The following is a 19,218-nucleotide window of genomic DNA, read 5'->3' on the forward strand; positions in this document are numbered from 1 at the left end:
AGCTAATGGATGGGAGTTTTTTGGGGGTTTTTTTTGTTTGTTTTTTTTTTTTTTGTATTTTTCTGAGGCTGGAAACGGGGAGAGACAGTCAGATAGACTCCCGCATGCGCCCAACCGGGATCCACCCGGCACACCCACCAGGGGGCCACGCTCTGCCCACCAGGGGGCGATGCTCTGCCCCTCCAGGGGGGGGGCATCACTCTGTCGTGACCAGAGCCACTCTAGCACCTGGGGCAGAGGCCAAGGAGCCATCCCCAGCGCCCGGGCCATCTTTGCTCCAATGGAGCCTCGCTGTGGGAGGGGAAGAGAGAGAGAGAGAGGAAGGAGAGGGGGAGGGGTGGAGAAGCAGATGGGCGCTTCTCCTGTGTGCCCTGGCCGGGAATCGAACCCGGGACTTCTGCACACCAGGCCGACGCTCTACCACTGAGCCAACCGGCCAGGGCTGGACAGCAGTTTTGACAGTGATGAGGAGCTGTATGAATGTTATGATGAATAAAACTTGAGTTCAATAACTTTATTTAATTTTTTTTTCAAATTTCGGGCCCCAAAATTAAGGTGCGCCTTATACATGGGAAATACGGTAGGCTCGGTTAGCCTTATTTCTCCCAGAAAAATCATCTATGAGGATTTCTATACATAAGGATTTGCCTTCAAGCACTGCAATTTCTCCCAAACAATACAAAATAAGGGATCAAAAGGTAGGATTTTTATTATTTCTCCTTACTTAACTGTAAATGTATCTACACTTAATAGAAAAACGCAGCTCTAGCTGGGCTTCTATTAGGTGAACTCATTTATTCTGACCTATGTTTTATTTCATATCATTCATCATGGCAGTGTTGCTCAAACTTTGAGTTTCTGAGGAATCACCTTGAATATTTGTTTAACATTCTGATTCCTGGGTCTACCCCCAGATTCTGTTTCAGCAGAGTGAGAGGGATCCAGGAATCTTTATTTTTAAAAACTGTCCCAAGTGACTCAAATGTAAGTTTACTTTGGAAAACCCTGCGCTTAAATTACATCAATCATTTGTTTCTTTGGGAGCGAGAGGGTTTACCTACTACAAGTTCACAGTGGTGAAAATAGCATCCAAATCCGATATATGAACAGAGTAAAATCTTCATGACTTGAAACTCAATGGCAACTGATGGAATTACCAAATTGTCGACACCATGAAGTCAAAAATCATATATTTCGTCTCAGTATCCCCTGCAGGGTTTATTGTCGTGTATTTCCCATAGGAGGCACAATAAATACCTTCAAAGCATCAAACTCCTGAAAACTGTGAATTATACAATATTGAACAATATAATTTTCAGAGCTGTTAGTCTGTGAAGATCATGTAGGATATTAGTTGTTAAACTAGGGATACATATTAAAATTTCAGAGGAGGTTGAGGGAGGACAGTCATGCATATTTTGAAAAAGCTTCTGAAGTGATCTTGATTTCACCCAGTAAGGACTAGGGATGTCAGGCCTGATCTAGGACCAGATCATCTGTCATTTGACCTATGAGACCTAGGGCTTTAATACTTTAAGTAGCTTTCCCAAAGGATACCTAATCCTAAACCATGAACTACAGGTCTACTAACGCCAACACCAGAGCTGGGCCACTGCCACACGGGCAGGTAATAATACATCATTTGAGAATGTTTTAGAGTTACAGGAGCTAAAACGGTATTACTACAATGAGGTCCTGTTATCAAAATAAGGTCCTATCTTAATTGCCTTAATTCATAGATACTACTTTATGACCATAATGAATTATTTGCATCAGATGCTAACAGTTTGCTAAAACATTTTTTCAGGGCTAGAAAACAGAGGTCCAAAAGTAGCCTATTCCCCTTCCAATCTTATTTATACTATTAATTTGCTAAACAATCCATTGTCTCATTGTTAGTACAATGCTAAACTTCAGCTAATCTGAGAAGCTAAATAAATCCCCTAAAGTGCAGAGCCCAAATTAATAAACTTTTACTGTTAGTACTAATGGAAGGGAGAAAAATGAATTTTCCCCCTTTGTTACATCCACCTGTTGCCACCCTCTACCTCCTGCACTCAGCTCACTAGGTACTGAAAATATATTTGTACCAGATAGGTTCTATATCATGGGTTTTTTAGTTTAGAGAACTAATGTTCAATTATTTCCATTGTTCCGAGAATATTTCTCATTTCACTGTAAGAAATACAGAAAGATACAATGAAAATAAAAAAGATTAGAAAAATTATGCCATTTTTACCCCCCTCTGTATGAAATAACTAAGATTATGCAAGTCCTTCTAAGACTTGGAGCTTTCTGATACAAATAAAAGCAGCTTTGCTGCCAAACAAATGCTAATTCTTTTTTAAGGCTCCTATTTCCTTGCAGGTCTCTGTTTACATTGAAGAAAACTGTTGTATTTTTTTGTATGCTGAAACACTGAAACAAATTGCTTTGAAAGGGGAAAGAAAAGGAGGTGGGGAGAGTTCCTGCAGGGCATGTAAATATATGGATGAAGATATGTTCTGTTTATAAACTGGCAAGAGCCCAAGCCTTGGCAACAGGCTGACAAAAAGTAAGACTCAGGGAAACTCACAAGGAGGATTTTCAAAATGCAACCAATTATGTATTTCTGCCCCGAAGACAGTTAATAAAATATTCCAGCTTGCACAAAAGCCAAGGAAGACATTTGTCGGCTTTCATTACGATCAATAAAAACTCAGCTTTTTAGCATATCATTAGCCATCCTGCTGTTTCCAAAGTCTTAACGCACGGAAATATTAATCTACAAATATAAGATTCCCCAGCTCTGCGACTTTGACTTTCTGCATGAGAAGGAAAACAAGAATGAGAGACAGAAGAATCCAGTGTAGCTACTTCTCCTATGTGCCTATGAACATATGTTTACCATCTGTGGAATTATGAGAACCAGCTGAGGTAAAAAAAAAAACAACAGCTGTGGCATTAAAAAAAATTATAATCCATTTTACTTTCCAGTGACAGCTCAGCTGTTAAGGATACAATGACGTCCAGGTACGAGGAAAAGGCTTCAGACCCAAATGCACCCAACAGAGAAAAATAAAGGGAGGAAGGCTTTGTGATGTGAATTCTCCCTGAGAAATTCAACTATTTAGAAAGTACCAGAAGACACAAGCCAGTGAAGTATCCTTAACTCACAGCCACTCACCTAGGCCTGTTCTTTATTTCTTTAGCCCCCGAAATAGGAGCAGCAGCAGCAGCTCAGAATGCATCAGAGAAATTGAGTGGTAGTCAACCATCTTGATATAATGAAAATCTATGACAATCAGCGGATTCAGATAAGCCTTCCACCTCTGGCCAGCAAAAGGAGGCTGTTTTGAAGTGACAAAATCCCCAGCCTGTGTCCCATGCCTCTGAGAGGAATGACCTAGTGCTCAAGGCTCACGTGCCTGACACCATCCTCTGTGCTTTAATCAGGGGTGCTCTCACTGCAGACCGCAAGGATCCATGGGAGCCCAGAAATTAGCGGTGAAAAGGAAGCAGTGTTTGCTTCTACATTGCCTACGAAGCAAAGTATTAATATTTAAAGTAGAGAAGAATGCTATTTTTACCTAAAAACACATAACAAGCGTTTTTAGTTCTAGAGCGATAAAGTCAGTGTGGTTCGCAGGCCCAGGAGGCAGCCCCCACAAGACAGATATTAAAAGCCTGAGGTGTGTGACTCACCAGCGAAGGGCTGCCCCTTCTACAGGGGCGTCCAGTCCAGTCGACTGAGGGAGGTCCTGTAATGAGACCCGGGCACGCTTCCCTGGCCTAGCCGGCTCACCTCACCAAACCGTGGCCAGAAGCCCTGCGGACATACAGGATTCTAAGGGGATGATACATTTTAAAAAGTTTCCTTCTAAATAGCCCTTAGATTGTGCTACTCCACCTGGGGAGCAGAGAGATCCACACTGCTCCCTAGGGAGATGGCTGGGTCAAAGTGCTGTCCCTTCTCATACTTCTCACGGGCCAACCCATTCCTTTGGGCTGGAGCCCTGGAAAAAAAAACTATAGAGTCTGTCTCCACTGTGGGACACTGATGTAGTTAGGGAAATGTCACCCCCTTCTAAAAGAGTGACTCGTATAAGGTAAGCAAGACCTTAAAAAAATGTGTGTTGAATAAAAGTTTGGATGAATGAGCAAAGATTGAAATAAAAGAGACCTAAACTTCAACCCCATTTCCATTGCTTAGAGTGGCAAGGTGCTTAATCTCTCTGAGTCCCGTTGTTGGCTGATTTATACAATAGGGATAAAAATAGCTACATTAGGATTCTCCAAAGGGGGATTATAATTAACTGAGATAATATATGTAGGGCCACTCAAGGTCTAGAACAGAAAGCATTCAGTAATTATTGGTACTTCTTCCATACCGCTCCAAACCACCTCAATGGTAAAATGACTGACCAAGTCTGAACACCCTATGTGTTCTCTGTCTTTATCACGTAGGAGGGCTCTTACATACAAGGTTCCTTACATCTTCAGAGAATCATACATTCACCAAGCTGGAATAAACTATAGGACTAACAGTTCTCCCTCTCTTCTTTACAAACTCCCTACTGAAACAAAAGTCTCTAAAAGTCAGAAAACATGCCAATTACTTCTAGTGTTAAGCCCATAGGGAGCATGAACTATGTAAGAAAAAGAATATGCATATTGCAAACTTAGTATGTGTTAGGTGCTGTTAACACATTCTTATATAATGTGCGTTACCATTATGAGAGATATGGCCACATTATAAATAAGACAAATTCTTAGCTTTGCATGCATTCATTTTTAAGAGTATCCTGTCTGCCGACTACATTCCTGGCACTATTCTAAGAACTTGCTGAAGAAAATAGACACAGTTCTGACCAAAGTAAAGCTTAAAATCTCGAGAGTGACCAATAATAAAAAAGCAGATTCATAAACACACATACACACACACACACACACACACACACACTCAGGACCAGTCCTATAACTTGAAGAGTCTTTTGTTCTAAAACTATTGAAATTTAACTTAAAGAAAGAAACAAGGGTTGATTAAATCATAGAGCCTTTCTTAACCAGTGTCACCCCAATTAATTCAATGAAATCAATCAATAAATAATAAACCGAGCTTGGACACTTTGTAAATGCAGCCCCCTCTGGAAATGCACAGGTCAGCTGCCACAAAGCCAGCCCTACCTATCATTTAAACTGTAGTTAGAGTGAAGAAGGTAATGGAAAGGTTCCAGTCAGAAAGTATGTGGGAGAATGAATGCAAACTGATTCCCCCTTGTGTACCCACATGGCTCAAACATGACTTCATTTTTATTTCTGTGCCTGAGACGGGTGAATTTAAATTGTCTTAGCTTCAAGTTCAAGGATTCCTTCTTCAGGTTCCTCAAATTTGATAATACATATTCTAGCAAATTTTTCATTTAAGTTGTACTTCTCAGCTGCAGAATATCTGCTTGGCTCCTCTTTATAATTTATCTCTTTATTGGTATTTATTTGTTCATAGATAATTTTCCTGACTTCCCTGAGTTTTTTATTCATGCTTTCTTTCAGCTTCTTGAGCACATTTAAGGTAGTTGTTTTAAAGTCTCTTGTCTAGCAAGCCAACGTCTCGGCTGCCTCAGGGCCAATTTCTGTCCATTTATTTTGTTCCTTTGAATGGCAATACGTTCCTTTTTGTTTGTTTGCTTTATTAATTTACTTGAACATGGTAATTTAAATATGGTCGTAACCCTGGAGACCAGATTGTCTCCCTTCCCCAGGGTTTCCTGAGTTTGTTTTTGTTTTATTGTTGAATACTATAGTAGTCCATTTGTTTTATGACCTTCCCAACTATTTTTGAAGAGACTGTAATTTTGTTATGAATTCTTGTTATGAAATCTATGTTTCCGAGTTTATATTCAGATGTGTGTAGACAGAGATTTCCCTGAATTCCAGGAGGGGAAAGAAAGAGTGGGAGGGGGGGGGGAAGGAGAGGGAAGGAGAGGAGGGAGAGAGGGAGAGATGGGATAGGAGAGAGTAGGGGATGGAGGTTAGAGAAGGTGACACAAACACACACACACACATACATACAGTGTGGGGCAAAAGTAAGTTTATAGTTGTAAGTACAAGAAACACAGTTTATTATTGTATTATTACTTATTAATTACTGTATTGTTTTCCATATGAAAATACAAACACACACACATGCACGCACACACACTCACTCACATATACTGGAGCCCTCCTTCAACATTGAGCCGTGCTTGCTCCTAACCATAGCCCAAAGTGAAAGGCCATTCTCAGGGCTTTTTCTGAACATGCATCTTGCTCTGGGTACTCACACGGCTTTCTTCTATACATCGGTGATTTCATTACTCTAACGCCCAAAGACTCCTTCTTCCCAGCCTTTCCTCCAGGCTTTAGGTGGTCTATTGAGTGTGTCAACTGCACTGTTTTGCCTCAGGTAGTTGCAGGTTATTTATAAGCTTTGTAATATTTTTATGCAACACCTGCCACTTTTATGGCCTGGAGAGTTCTGAGTTAGGTGAAACAGGAATGAGTGTTTTCCTTCCGTCCTCAGGCAGTCCAGGACAGACCAGACTTACAAAATAATTTGTAACTAAGGTCTGCTCTGCTCCCTCTAAAACCAGGGCCCACAGTCCCACACTGGGAACATGAACTGACCTCTTCACCCGTGAGGAGTGTGGAGCAGGGTAAAAATGCCACAAAGCTTTCCTCCTATTTTAATGTTGCCTTTGTCTTGATTCAGAATTTGCTTGGTCAAGTAAATCTTTGAATGTTTTCCAAAATTTTTAGACAAAGTTGGTTCTGGTAGTTTCAGCTGCTTACTTTTTTTAATGTTTCTGTGAAGGGACAGAAGCCTATTTTACCACTTTGCTGACATCCAACTAACTATGTTTTAACAAGTTCTTCAGGAGATTCTAATGCTGGAGAGCCAATAATCTAAAAAGCCAATAAAGCAGAAGCTAATTAGTGGTCTTATCTTATATTTTGTGAGATCTTTCTAGAGACAAATGCAAAACTCAAATCTAGACCAACACATGTCACCTGTCAGTGCACTCAAATTGGAGCCTTCACACCTTCAAATCAGTTGAGAGAATCTTTTCTAAATATACAAACTCCTAAGACCTACAGTTCAGATTATCAGCAAGCAGTCAAGGAAGGCACAGAAATCGGCACGTTAAAAAGTCTTCCCCTGTAATTCTGATGTCTTTCCAAAGTTGGGGACCAGTTGCTGCCCTTCAGTAAAGACCCTAGGCCCCAAGAAAAGTGTAACTTTACCAGGAACTAACTAACCAGAAAAGAAGCAACAACATTCAAAGTGGGTCAGTTTGGAACTGAGACATCTGAACAAATTTCTGTTGATTCTTAGAAGCATGAAAAATACCCATATGTGTCCATGTATCTATTTATATGTATATATACACATACATATGTAAATTACCGCCCTGAAAAATTATGACATACTTTTGTATTTTAAATATTCATGATGTACAAAAGAGTTGAAAGCAAAATATAGCAGACCTGTAAATGCACCACCCAGCTGAAGAAAATTATCACCATAGTTTTCTCCTGTTACTTGCTTTTTTACTCAATATTACATTTGCAAATCATCAATTTTTACTCAATTTCAATGATTTCAGTACTTATTATGATTCTACTACAATTTATTTGAACATTCTTCTACTGATGGACAATTAGCTTTTACCAAAGTTTTTGAAATAACTAAAAGAACTGCTCCTCTGGTAATGACTATCTATATTTCCTTGGGTACATAATCAAGTTCCTTCAATGTGTATAGAAGTTGGATTCCTGTGTTATAAGGTATGCTATCTTCAATTTATACAGAAACTCCCAAATTATTCTTAGTTCCACCAATTCAAGTTTCCACACAATGAGTCAGCTGTCACACCCACACTTAACACTGTCTGGTGTTCTTTTTTGTTCATTTTGATAGATTAATGGGTAAAAATGATATTTCATAATTGTTTTAATTTGTATTTTCAAGATAACTATTGAAACTGAATTCCTTTTAATACATTCATTAGCTTTTCATGTTTCTGCTTTAGGGAACTGCCCTTACATATCTTTTCTTATTGAGTTATGAGAATCTTTCTTATTGATTTATAGCATTTAATGGATATTATTTCTTTGCTTATCGGTCTTGTTGGCAAGATCTTCTTTGATGACCAGATTTTTACTTCATATATTAAACTTATCAATATCTTCTTTAAGGGTTTCACAGTTCTTAATCTTGCTTAAGAAATTCTTCTCTACCCTGAAATCATAAAGCTAGTTTCCTATGTTGTCTAAGAAAACTTCCAAAGTTTTGCTTTCACATTTAGGTTATTTAATTCAATTGTAATTATAATTGATTTCTGTGAATGGTGTCAAAATATTGAAAACTTTCCCTGAAATTATACACAAAAATCAATTACATCAATTATGATAGCATACATGAAATACTTAAATAACTGATTTTTGTAACCATTTATCCATGAATAAATCCTTTTCCCATTAATCAGGAATGCCACTTCAATTGTATACCAAGTTTCCACATTTTCGCACATAATTAAAGAGTCTTCTCTGGTCCATCCATTCTGTTCTCTTGGTTCATGTGCCAATCCGTTTCCTGATACACCCACTCTCTGCTGATTGCTATAACTTTAAAGTAAGTCTTCATCTCTCAAAGAGAAAGGCTCTCCTTTTACTTTTTTGGAAATGTCATTATCGATCTTTAGTCTTCCGTATGAATTATAGAACCAGCTTGCAGATTCCATCACACACACAAAAAAATCCTGTTGGGAATTTATTATAAGTTCATTGAATGTAGAGATCGATTTGGGAAGAATTGATATCTTTATTATTTTGAAGACTTCTTCTCCAAGAACATGATACACCTCTCTCCATTCAGGTACTCTTTAGTAATTTGTTATAAAATTTTATAATTTTCTCTATAGTTGTCATGTATATATTGTTTGATTTGTTCTCATGTACTTTATACACTTCTGATATGATAAGTGAAACATTTTGTTTAACTGCACATGTGTTGCTGTTGCTGCTGCTACTTTATTGCAGTGGGTACACCTGGTTTTGTCTTTGGTTATTATAGCCAGCACTCTTTCTGCACAATCTTGATAATTCTAATAATTTGTGAACCCTAACTTGATTGTTTTCATTTTTATAATCCTTACAGCTTTTATTTATTGGTGGCTTGTATTTACTTATTACTGTAGGTGCTGGAAGGACCTACACTATAATATGTAAAGAAACAGTTGTAATAAGAATTCTTGCCCTGGCCGGTTGGCTCAGTGGTAGAGCATCGGCCTGGTGTGCAGAAGTCCCGGGTTTGATTCCCGGCCAGGGCACACAGGAGAAGCGCCCATCTGCTTCTCCACCTCTCCCCCTCTCCTTCCTCTCTGTCTCTCTCTTCCCCTCCCGCAGCCAAGGCTCCATTGGAGCAAAGATGGCCCGGGCACTGGGGATGGCTTCATGGCCTCTGCCTCAGGTGCTAGACTGGCTCTGGTCGCGACAGAGCGGCACCCCAGATGGGCAGAGCATTGCCCCCTGGTGGGCGTGCCGGGTGGATCCCGGTCAGACGCATGCGGGAGTCTGTCTGACTGCCTCCCTGTTTCCAGCTTCAGAAAAATAAAAAAAAATAAAAAAAAGAATTCTTGTCTAGTTCTTGATTCTATCAGTACTTCTCTTCATATTTAAACTGCAAGCATGATGTTTTTATGCATGTTTAATTTATACACTCTTTATCAGTTTGGTGAAGTTTCCTCCTATGACTATTTTGCTAAGAATTTTTTATCATGAGTCAGTATTGAATTTTATATAGTGCTTTTTCTGCCTGGAGATGACCACAGGATTTCTTTTCTCCTTTTGTTTGTTTAATGTGGTAAATTATATTAATAAACATATTGATGTTAATAACTGATCTGCACTGTTGGAATGACCAACTTGGCCTCTCTCATACATCCAGACACACACACAAGTATATTCATTTTGCTAATTATTGTGGGAACCGGGACTCAAGTTCACACTATCGTCATGAATGAGATGGAGAGTGCTCTCATTTATTCTACTCTCTGAAAGAGTTTATGTAAGATTGGAATTATTTCCTTGGATGTTATAGAATCCCCTGTAAAATGGTCTGAACCCTGTGGTTACTGGTGGAGACATAGGAAACTGCAAAAATGATCACAATCATTTGCTTCTTGCTGGACTGCTGCCCTCTGTGATGGGAATTTGTAGCATATCCCATAAAAAGGTGAAGTCTATTTCCTATCCCGTTAAATCTGGCCTTATAACTTCTTTGGTCAAGGTAATGTGGCAAAACAACAATGTGCAAGTTTCAAGTCTAGGTTTCAAAAGACTGTGTACCCAGCCCTGGCCGGTTGGCTCAGTGGTAGAGCGTCGGCCTGGCGTGCAGAAGTCCCGGGGTTCGATTCTCGGCCAGGGCACATAGGAGAAGCGCCCATCTGCTTCTCCACCCCTCCCCCTCTCCTTCCTCTCTGTCTCTCTCTTCCCCTCCTGCAGCCAAGGCTCCATTGGAGCAAGGATGGCCCGGGCTCTGGGGATGGCTCCTTGGCCTCTGCCCCAGGCGCTAGAGTGGCTCTGGTCGAGGCAGAGTGACGCCCCAGAGGGGCAGAGGGCGCATGCGGGAGTCTGTCTGACTGCCTCTCCCCGTTTCTAGCTTCAGAAAAATACAAAAAAAAAAAAAAAGACTGTGTACCCTTCTTCTGCTCCAGCTGTGGAAACCCTGTCTGGGCACCAGGGTAAACGAGCTTGGGGTAGACTGCTAGAAAATGAGTGATCACGTGAAGCAGAGTTGAGCCATCATGACGAAGGCCATGCAAGTTCAGCCAGAGCCCAGAAGGCCTAAACAGCTAACGAAAGATACCTAAGTGAACCCACTGAGAACAAAAGCATTCTTCTACACCCAGCACAGATGCACAACTCACAAACTTGTACATTAAGTAAATGATTGCTCTTCCAAGCCATTAAGTTTTGAGTTGATTTGCTAAGCGTCAAAAACTAACTTATCCAATAGATTTTGACTCATGAATTCTTTATGATATTATCAATTTTTCATTTCTTAACGTCAGTTTGATCATTTATGTATTTTAGGTAATTTTCCATTTCTATTTAATCTTTCATTTTATTGGCATAACATTGTTTATAAATGCTTAATTACCATTGTATTAAGTTTTATGGTATTTTAATGTGCTTTTTGTTATCCCTACTCTATTTTAATTCAAGTATTTTAATATGCTTTTTGTTATTTCTACTGTTTTTTATGCTCCTCTCATTTCTTTTTCTTGCTCAAACTTCCAGATCTGTCCTTTTCAAGTGAGCACATTTTGGTTGTCTTGGTCTTCTCTATTGTATCCTACTCATCTTTTTATTCATTTTTGTTTTTTTAAATTTATTGATTTTTAGATAGAAGAGAGAGAGAAGGATAGAGGGGGGAAGGCAAGAAGCATTCTCATAGTAGTAGCTTCCCATACGTGCCTTGACTGGGCAAGCCCAGGGTTTCTAACCTCAGCGTTCCAGGTTGACGCTTTATCCACTGTGCCACCACAGGTCAGGCAATTTCTGTTCTTATAAGCTTATGTGTTCATACTCTTTACTTTCTTTGGATTTATTCTGATTACCATTTCCTAACATCTTATATCGGATACTTCACTCATCACATGTCTGCCTTTTCTGCTTGTGTAGGCTAAAACTACTTTGAATAGCTTCTCCTGTTCTACGGTGTGCCTGTTTACTCTCCTAGTCATGTACTGTGAAGGAAAAAATAGCTTCCCATTTTCATATTCCAATATATCAACCATATTCTTGGTGATTATTACTTTTATGTCTTATTTGAGAAACAGTTTTCCTACACTGAGCTCATAAAGACAATTTTCTATGCTGCCTTTTAAATCTTTACTGTTTTACCTTTCAAATTTAAATCTATAATGCCCTGGAATTGATTTAGTATGTAGTGTGAAAGGGAAGTCAAGATTAGCTGTTGGCCCAGAGGGGGATCCATATGGCCCAGCACCCTGCAGAGAGACCATTCTTCCCCAGGATTCTTTACACTGCAGTGTCCATGTTCAGCTTAAGTTTATGCATCTGTAGCATTATTTATCATTGTGTGGTAAACTTCTCAGCTCTTCGGGTTGATATTACCTGAGCTTCTACAGTCTTCTCATGTTTGGCTCAGCCTATTTCTTCTTTCCACTTCATCATCAGCATTTATGAATCCTTATTTTTTCTATTGTTTCAATAAAATCAATATACATCAGAATTTGAGTATTATGAATCCAATATAATACTTTAACTTTTAAGCCCTGAGTGTAAATTATTTAAATTTGATAATTAATATTATAAAATAGAATTACATCTGCTGTATTATGGTAAACATTTTTTCCTCTTCTTGCCTTAATTCAGGTTGATAGAACTTTTTAATAAATCTCCTCATTCTCTCATACTTACATTTGTGAATTAAACACTATTATTTCAGTGTTGGTTTATATTTTTAACATGAAAACTTAAAGTCTAAAAGTAATCAACTTCTGTATGCATTTTCTGACAATTATAAGGCCTACAACACTTTAAATCAGTTTATCTCCTATTACCATTTTATTGTAATCTAATGTTTATTTACATTTTCTTTTTAAATTAGGCATTATTATTTAATCAAACAGTAATTAGTCAAGTTCTTTCATGCTTTCAACAATTCATTCACCAATTTTTGCACTATATGTCTTTCTTCTTTAATGAAGATTTATTGGTATTAACTGAGAGTTTTGTTCGTCTATAAATTCTTTATTTTGCATTCATTCTCAAATGATAGCTAAGCTGGATATATTGATACAACTATATTTGGGAGTTACTTTCTTTCAAAACTTTGAAAACCTTTTTATAGTATATTTGAGCTTCTGCTTTTACTGTTTAAAAGCCAGCTATTCAATCTTTGTTACTTGTTTGTAGAAAATTTGCCTTTTCTCACTGGCTACTTTTAAGGTATTCTCTGTGTCTGTGGGGTTCTGCTATCTCACTAATATGTCTAGGCATGTGTGGCTTTCTATTTATCTTGATTTGTGTAACAGACTATTAAAATTCTTGTCCTCCTTGCATCCATATCCTTGCAATGTAATAGTCAAAATAGGTCTTCAAGAAGTGGAGTCTATTTCTTTACTCCTTGACTCTACATTTGGTCATATGACTTGCTTTGGGTAGGAAATTATTAGCAAATGTGATTTAGCAAACAGAGCCTAGAAAACCACTAGCACATCCTCTCTCCTTATACTTGAATCTAAAGTCTGCCATGTGGATATAAGCCTGAGCTAGACCACCAGAGAATGAGACCATCTGGAAGAAAACTGAGGCATGCCAGTCAATAGCCAGCCTACCAAAAGAGATGTAAAGAGGCTACCTCAGACCATCCTGCCACCTGCTGACCTGTCAACTGACTACAGATACTTGAGAGAGCCCAACACATGTCAGCATAGCCAGGCCAGACCAGAAAAATCAGCCAATCAACCCAAAGAATTATGAGCTAAATAAAATGGCTATTGTTTAATAAGCCCTGATTCCAAAACCAAATAAGAACACTACAAGAAAACTACAAGGCAATAACCTTGATAAATAGAGATGCAATAATTCTCAACAAAATATTAACAAACTTAATTCAAGAGTACATTAAAGGATCATACACCACAAATAAGGGAGATTTATCTCTGATATTCAAGGGTGGTTCAACATATACCAATCAACAAATGTGATACACCACAACAGAATAAAAGATAATCATACAATCATCTCAATAGATGTAGAAACAGCATCTGACCAAACCTAAACATTCTTTTTAAATTTATTTTTATTTACTTATCCTTTTCTTTTTCTTTTTAGAGAAAGAGACAGAGAGCAAAAGAGAGAAAGAGAAAGGGGAGGGGGAGCAAGAAGCATCAACTCCCATATGTGCCTTAACTGGGCAAGCCCAGGGTTTTGAACTGATGACCTCAGCATTCCAGGTAGAAGCTTGATCCACTGTACCACCACAGGTCAGGCTAAACATTATTCAATGATAAAAATGCTCAACAAATTGGGCACAGAGGAACATAATTCAAAATCATAAAGATTATATATGACAAGCCCACAGATAACATTATACTCAGTGGTGAAAGCTGAAAGCTTTTCCTCTAAAATCAGAAAAAAGACAGGCTGCCCACTTTGATATATCTACTCAACATAATACTAGAAGTCCTAAGCAAGAAAAATAAATAAAAGGCATTCAAATTAGGAAGGAAGAAGTAAAATTGTCTTGTTTGCAGATGGTGTGACCTTATATTATATAGAAAATCCTAAAGATTCCTCATTTAAAAACTCTAGAACTAGCCTGACCAGGCAGTGGCATTGTGGATAGAACATCAGACTAGGATGCAGAAGACTCAGGTTTGAAATCCCGAAGTCACCAGTGGGCTCACCAGCTTCAGCATGGGTTGCTGGCTTGAGCGTGGGATCATAGACATGACTCCATGGTTACTGGCTTGTGCCCAAAGGTCGCTGGCTTGAGCAAGGGGTCACTGGTTTGGCTGTAGCCCCTGTCAAGGCATGTACAAGAAAGCAGTCAATGAACAACTAAGGTGACACAATGAAGAATTGATGCTTCTCATCTCTCTCCCTTCCTGGCTGTCTATTCCTATCTGTCCCTCTTTCTGACTCTCTCTCTCTGTCTCTGTAAAAAAAAAAAACAACAACTCTAGAACTAATTAATGAAGTCAGTGAAGTTACAGAATACAAAACCATATACAAAAATCAATTGTTTCTATGCACTAACTATATAATATATGAAAAAATTTTTTAAATTATCTTATTCATAATAACATCAAAAGAATAAAAGTCTAAGGAATAAATTTAGCCAAGAAGGTAAAGTACTATACACGGAAAACTACAAGATTTTGTGTCTTCTCAAGTTTTTTTAATAAAACAAATAGAAAGATATCCTGTGTATGGATCAGAAGAATTAATACTGTTAAAATGTCCAAACTATCCAAAGAAATCTGCAGATTCAATTTAATCCCAATCAAAATTCAAATACCATTATTCACAGAAATAAACAACAACCATCCTAGAATTTGTATGGAACCACGAAAGACCGCAAATAGATAAAGCAATCCTGAGAAAAAAAGAACAAAGTTGGAGGCATCACACTTCCTGATTCCAAACTAAACTATAAAACTATACTAATCAAAACAGTATAATGCTGATATAAAAATAAACACATAAACCAAAAAAAAAAAAAAAATCAAGAGGTAAATCATCAGGTAAGTGCAAGTAAAACCACATGTGATGTCACTTCACAACTACTAAAATGATTAACATTAAGAAGACAAGAGATAGGTTTTGACAAGGGTGTGGAGAAAAGGAAACCCTGTGCATTGTTGGTTGGAATGTAAACTGGTACAGTCATTATGGAAAATGGTAGTACATTTCTTTAAAAAATTAAAAGTTGAACTACCATATAATCTAGCAATCCCACTTTTGGGTAGATTCATATTACACTGAGTGTATACCCAAAGGAAATGGAATCACTACCTCAAAGAGATACCTGCACCCCAAGTTCATTACAGCATTATTCATAATAGCAAAGATATGGACACAACCTAAATGTCTGTCAACAGACCTTGAGGGTATTGTGTGAAGTAAAATAAGACAGAGAGACAAATAGTGTATGATATCATTTATCTGTGGAATTTAACAGCTGAACTCATGGAGGCAGAGAGTAGCTGGGGGAGGGGGAAATGGGAAGAAGTTGGTCAAAGGGAACAACTTCTATCTATAACATGAATAAGTTCTGGTGATCTAATGTACAGACAGCACAGTGATCAGAGTTATTAATATTGTGTTATATACTTGAAAGGTGCTAAGAGAAAAATGTTAAATATTCTCACTGGAAAGAAGAAATGGCAATTATGAGATGGTGGTATTTGCTAACACTGGGGTGGGAGTCATTTTGCAATACTTAAGTGTAACATATGAACCCCTTGCACACCTTAAACTTACACAATGCTATAGCTTAATTATACCTCAATAAAGTTGAAAAAATCAATAAGGACTAAGCTTGAGTCCCTCAGCTCCTCGCACCCGCAGATATCCCTCGGTTTTCATTTCCCTTCAGGTATGCAGCCTCTACGAACCTCCCTTCTTCGGAGTGCCATGATAAATCTTAAAACATTTTGTTCTGTTTCGTCCAGATTTTATAGGCATTTTGAAGCACAAGGATTTTAAAAATATCTCGTCTACTCAATTGCCAGAAGCCAAATTCTCCCATTCTATTGAAAAACAAGACTATCTTAAAATTTCATGGTTTTTAAGGTCTTCATTTTATCACTGTACCCTCATGTTCCTATGAAGCACAATAACACAGTGATTGTACTGTCCTCTTTATAGACGAGAAAAGCAAAGCTTTTCCATAACACTGATGTATGTTTCCTATTGCATATCTAAACATCCCCCGCCCCCCGAAATGATTTAGCGTATATTTTGAGGATGAAAACCCATTTAAAGATTACCTTAATCATTAGGTTAATGAGAAACACCATCAGGATTATTTTACATTCTGCATCATTGGTACCCGGTGCCACAGTGACCTGTGTGACCCCAGGCAAGTCACGTAATTCTCTGCCTCTCAGAGAGTTTCAAAGCACCTACTTCAAAAAATCATGAAGGTGAAATGATTTAACTCACTTCAAGTACATTAACAAAAACAAAACGCGTGGCAAGAGTAGAAAGCAGTTCTTACTTTGAATAAGCCATGCTTTTGGTTGCGCTGACCAAGCCATACATTGCTTCCAGGGGGGAAGTTAGTCTCCGGAGGGTCTATCACACGCTCGTAAATCCTGTCGGGGCAAAGAATGCAGTTAGTAATAAAGAAGCACAGAGCACAGCAACAGCTTCCGCTAGAGAGACCTGGAGCCAGTATGTGGCACGGTTTAAATGACAGGGTTGTCATTTAACCATGAATGTAGAGATCTGCCTCTTGACAACGCTGTGTTCCCTGGGTGAAATTCAAACCGGCCCCCGTACACAGAGGGCAAGGAGAGGCTGAGGACAGAGGCAGACCGCGCCAGGTCTGCCAGCGGCAGTTCTCATAAGCAAGAGAACTCACCTCGGAGGCTTCTCTTGGGTGGTCACCAGCAGAGATCCCCACACCCCCCACCACAATCCTAAATTTACACAGAGGCTTTAAATGGGTACTGACATGTATACAGTCCAGACGGTCTCAAGAACACACTACTCTCAAGACTATACCCTGAGTGGCTGCTAGTGTGGGAAGAGTAGATGGAATGTCCATTCCAAGGATAGTGGAGGAGGTGAGGAGCCTCCAGTTGCCCAGGTCCAGCATGTGGGTCAGCCAGCAGTCAAGTCCTCTCAATGACCTCTTCCAATACTTGGACACATTATCAAGGCCCCTCATGGCTTTCTATCTTCACCTTTTTTGTCAGGTGTAGGAGGAAGAGGATAGCATGAATGTCTACTCTCAGCAACGAACATCCCACCAACTTTGTGAGTAAAATAATTTTCTCCATATCCATATTACAGGTGAGTGGGCTGAGGCTCGGGGAATACAAATGAGTCAATCAAGTAAAGATCATCAGAGAGTGGTAGAGTTGGGATAAGAATCTGCAGCTGCCTGCTTCTAAAGCCCACGCACTTTCCTCTACACAACTCCTCCCTGGCTCAGTTTATGTAGCTGCCACTCATTTGTACACTAACCTGCTCTACCCCTCTAAACACATGTGTAGCAGCTGCTCAGATGAGAACATGCTTAATCTACAAAATCAAGCTACTGAACTCATCATCTAATCAGCAAATATCTATAGAGCACTTTTTATGGTCAGAGCTCCACATGAAGCAACAAGAGATAGAGCAATAAAACAGGCACAAAGTCCTAGCCTCGTGGAGCAAAAAAAAGTAAGAGAAAATTCTGTGTATGAATAAAATCTTCATATATCTTCATATATGATTACAGGAAGACACAGAATTAATACAGAAGAGACAACAGTCCCAAGGTCTCTGAACATACTTACTAAATGACTGAGTTATCTCACCTGTCCTGCCTTACCACACCCCAGTGCGTCAGTCACCAGTATTTAGGTGTGTGCTCTCTTCATATACAGTCCCCGCAACCACATGTGATCATAGGCCTCCCCCCACCCCCGCCACCGCACCCTGGCCGGTACCTCCCAGCACTTGAACGCTGGAAAGAGGAAGGACAAGCTTGCCCGAGTACTGAACTTGTCCTCGGATGCTCAGAAGATTCTGACTGGGGAAAGACAGAGTGGCCATCGGTGACATTCAGCGCATCATGATGGCTCTGTCCAGTTCCTACATTCTCAGTCCTTGCTCAGACAGCTGCAGGAGCAGTCATCGCCAGGTAGGACCAGAGGTCTAACGACCGATCAGCCCAGCCCTCCTCGCTGGGAGGAAGCTGACTGCCCCCTGCCAGAGGTGATGTATTCATTCCTCCAGTGGCTCTCAGAGGAAAGTGTGGAAGAACAGAAAGACGGTTCAGTGGTGTCAAGGCAAGTGAATGATTGCAAGACTCTTACAGGCGGGAGCTGTCAGGCCACAGCCTTGGATCCTAGCCGCATCAGCCGTTCCTCCCCTGCTCCCCACTGGAAACATGCTGCCGCCCAACAACCCAGGCAATGTATTCAGCTGGCAGGGCTCCGCAAGCATCAGGTCTCTCTTAACTAATCGTCTTTCCATTATAAATGGAGGCTCAAGATCTAAGCAGAGAAAAGTAAGTTTCCTTTAAAAAAAAACAGGCTGTATTCTCTCCCCAGGAACTCAGTCATTTTTTTTTCTGTCTGTTAGAACAAACCATTTCAAATTAAGCAGTTTATCAAAACTGCTTCAACACGAAAATGTGCTATATACTTCCTTAAAAATGTTTTTCCTAAAATTAGGAAAAAGGCAAATTTACAACATAAGAGAAATGCATAAATTATAGTTAGATCACTTAATAGAATTTGCTGCAGTCATTAAGAGTCAGAACCATACAGGTTGTGAAATACGGAAAAGCATACAAAATAATTTCCACTGGAGGAAAGTAGAACGCAAAGTTACCGGTATTTATGCACTGTGGAGACAATGATGCAAAATTATGTTCAACGTTGGGGGGTTTCAGAGGAAGCCAGAGGGAAACATATCACTGTGCAGGTGAAGAGGCAGCGT

The 19,218-nt window shown here is 39.3% G+C and overlaps 1 protein-coding gene across 2 annotated transcripts in view; it reads right to left on the reverse strand.

Annotated features, from left to right (window-relative positions):
- Window positions 1-19,218, reverse strand: part of NELL1 (neural EGFL like 1) — an 845,221-nt gene that overhangs the window by 676,031 nt on the left and 149,972 nt on the right. For both annotated transcript variants that reach the window (XM_066364424.1, XM_066364414.1), the window contains exon 5: window positions 16,781-16,877. In XM_066364424.1, the coding sequence (XP_066220521.1) occupies window positions 16,781-16,877 (97 nt within the window). The remainder of the gene's footprint in view (window positions 1-16,780; window positions 16,878-19,218) is intronic.

The sequence above is a fragment of the Saccopteryx leptura genome, chromosome 1, assembly GCF_036850995.1.
Source record: "Saccopteryx leptura isolate mSacLep1 chromosome 1, mSacLep1_pri_phased_curated, whole genome shotgun sequence".
Lineage (NCBI taxonomy): Eukaryota > Metazoa > Chordata > Mammalia > Chiroptera > Emballonuridae > Saccopteryx > Saccopteryx leptura.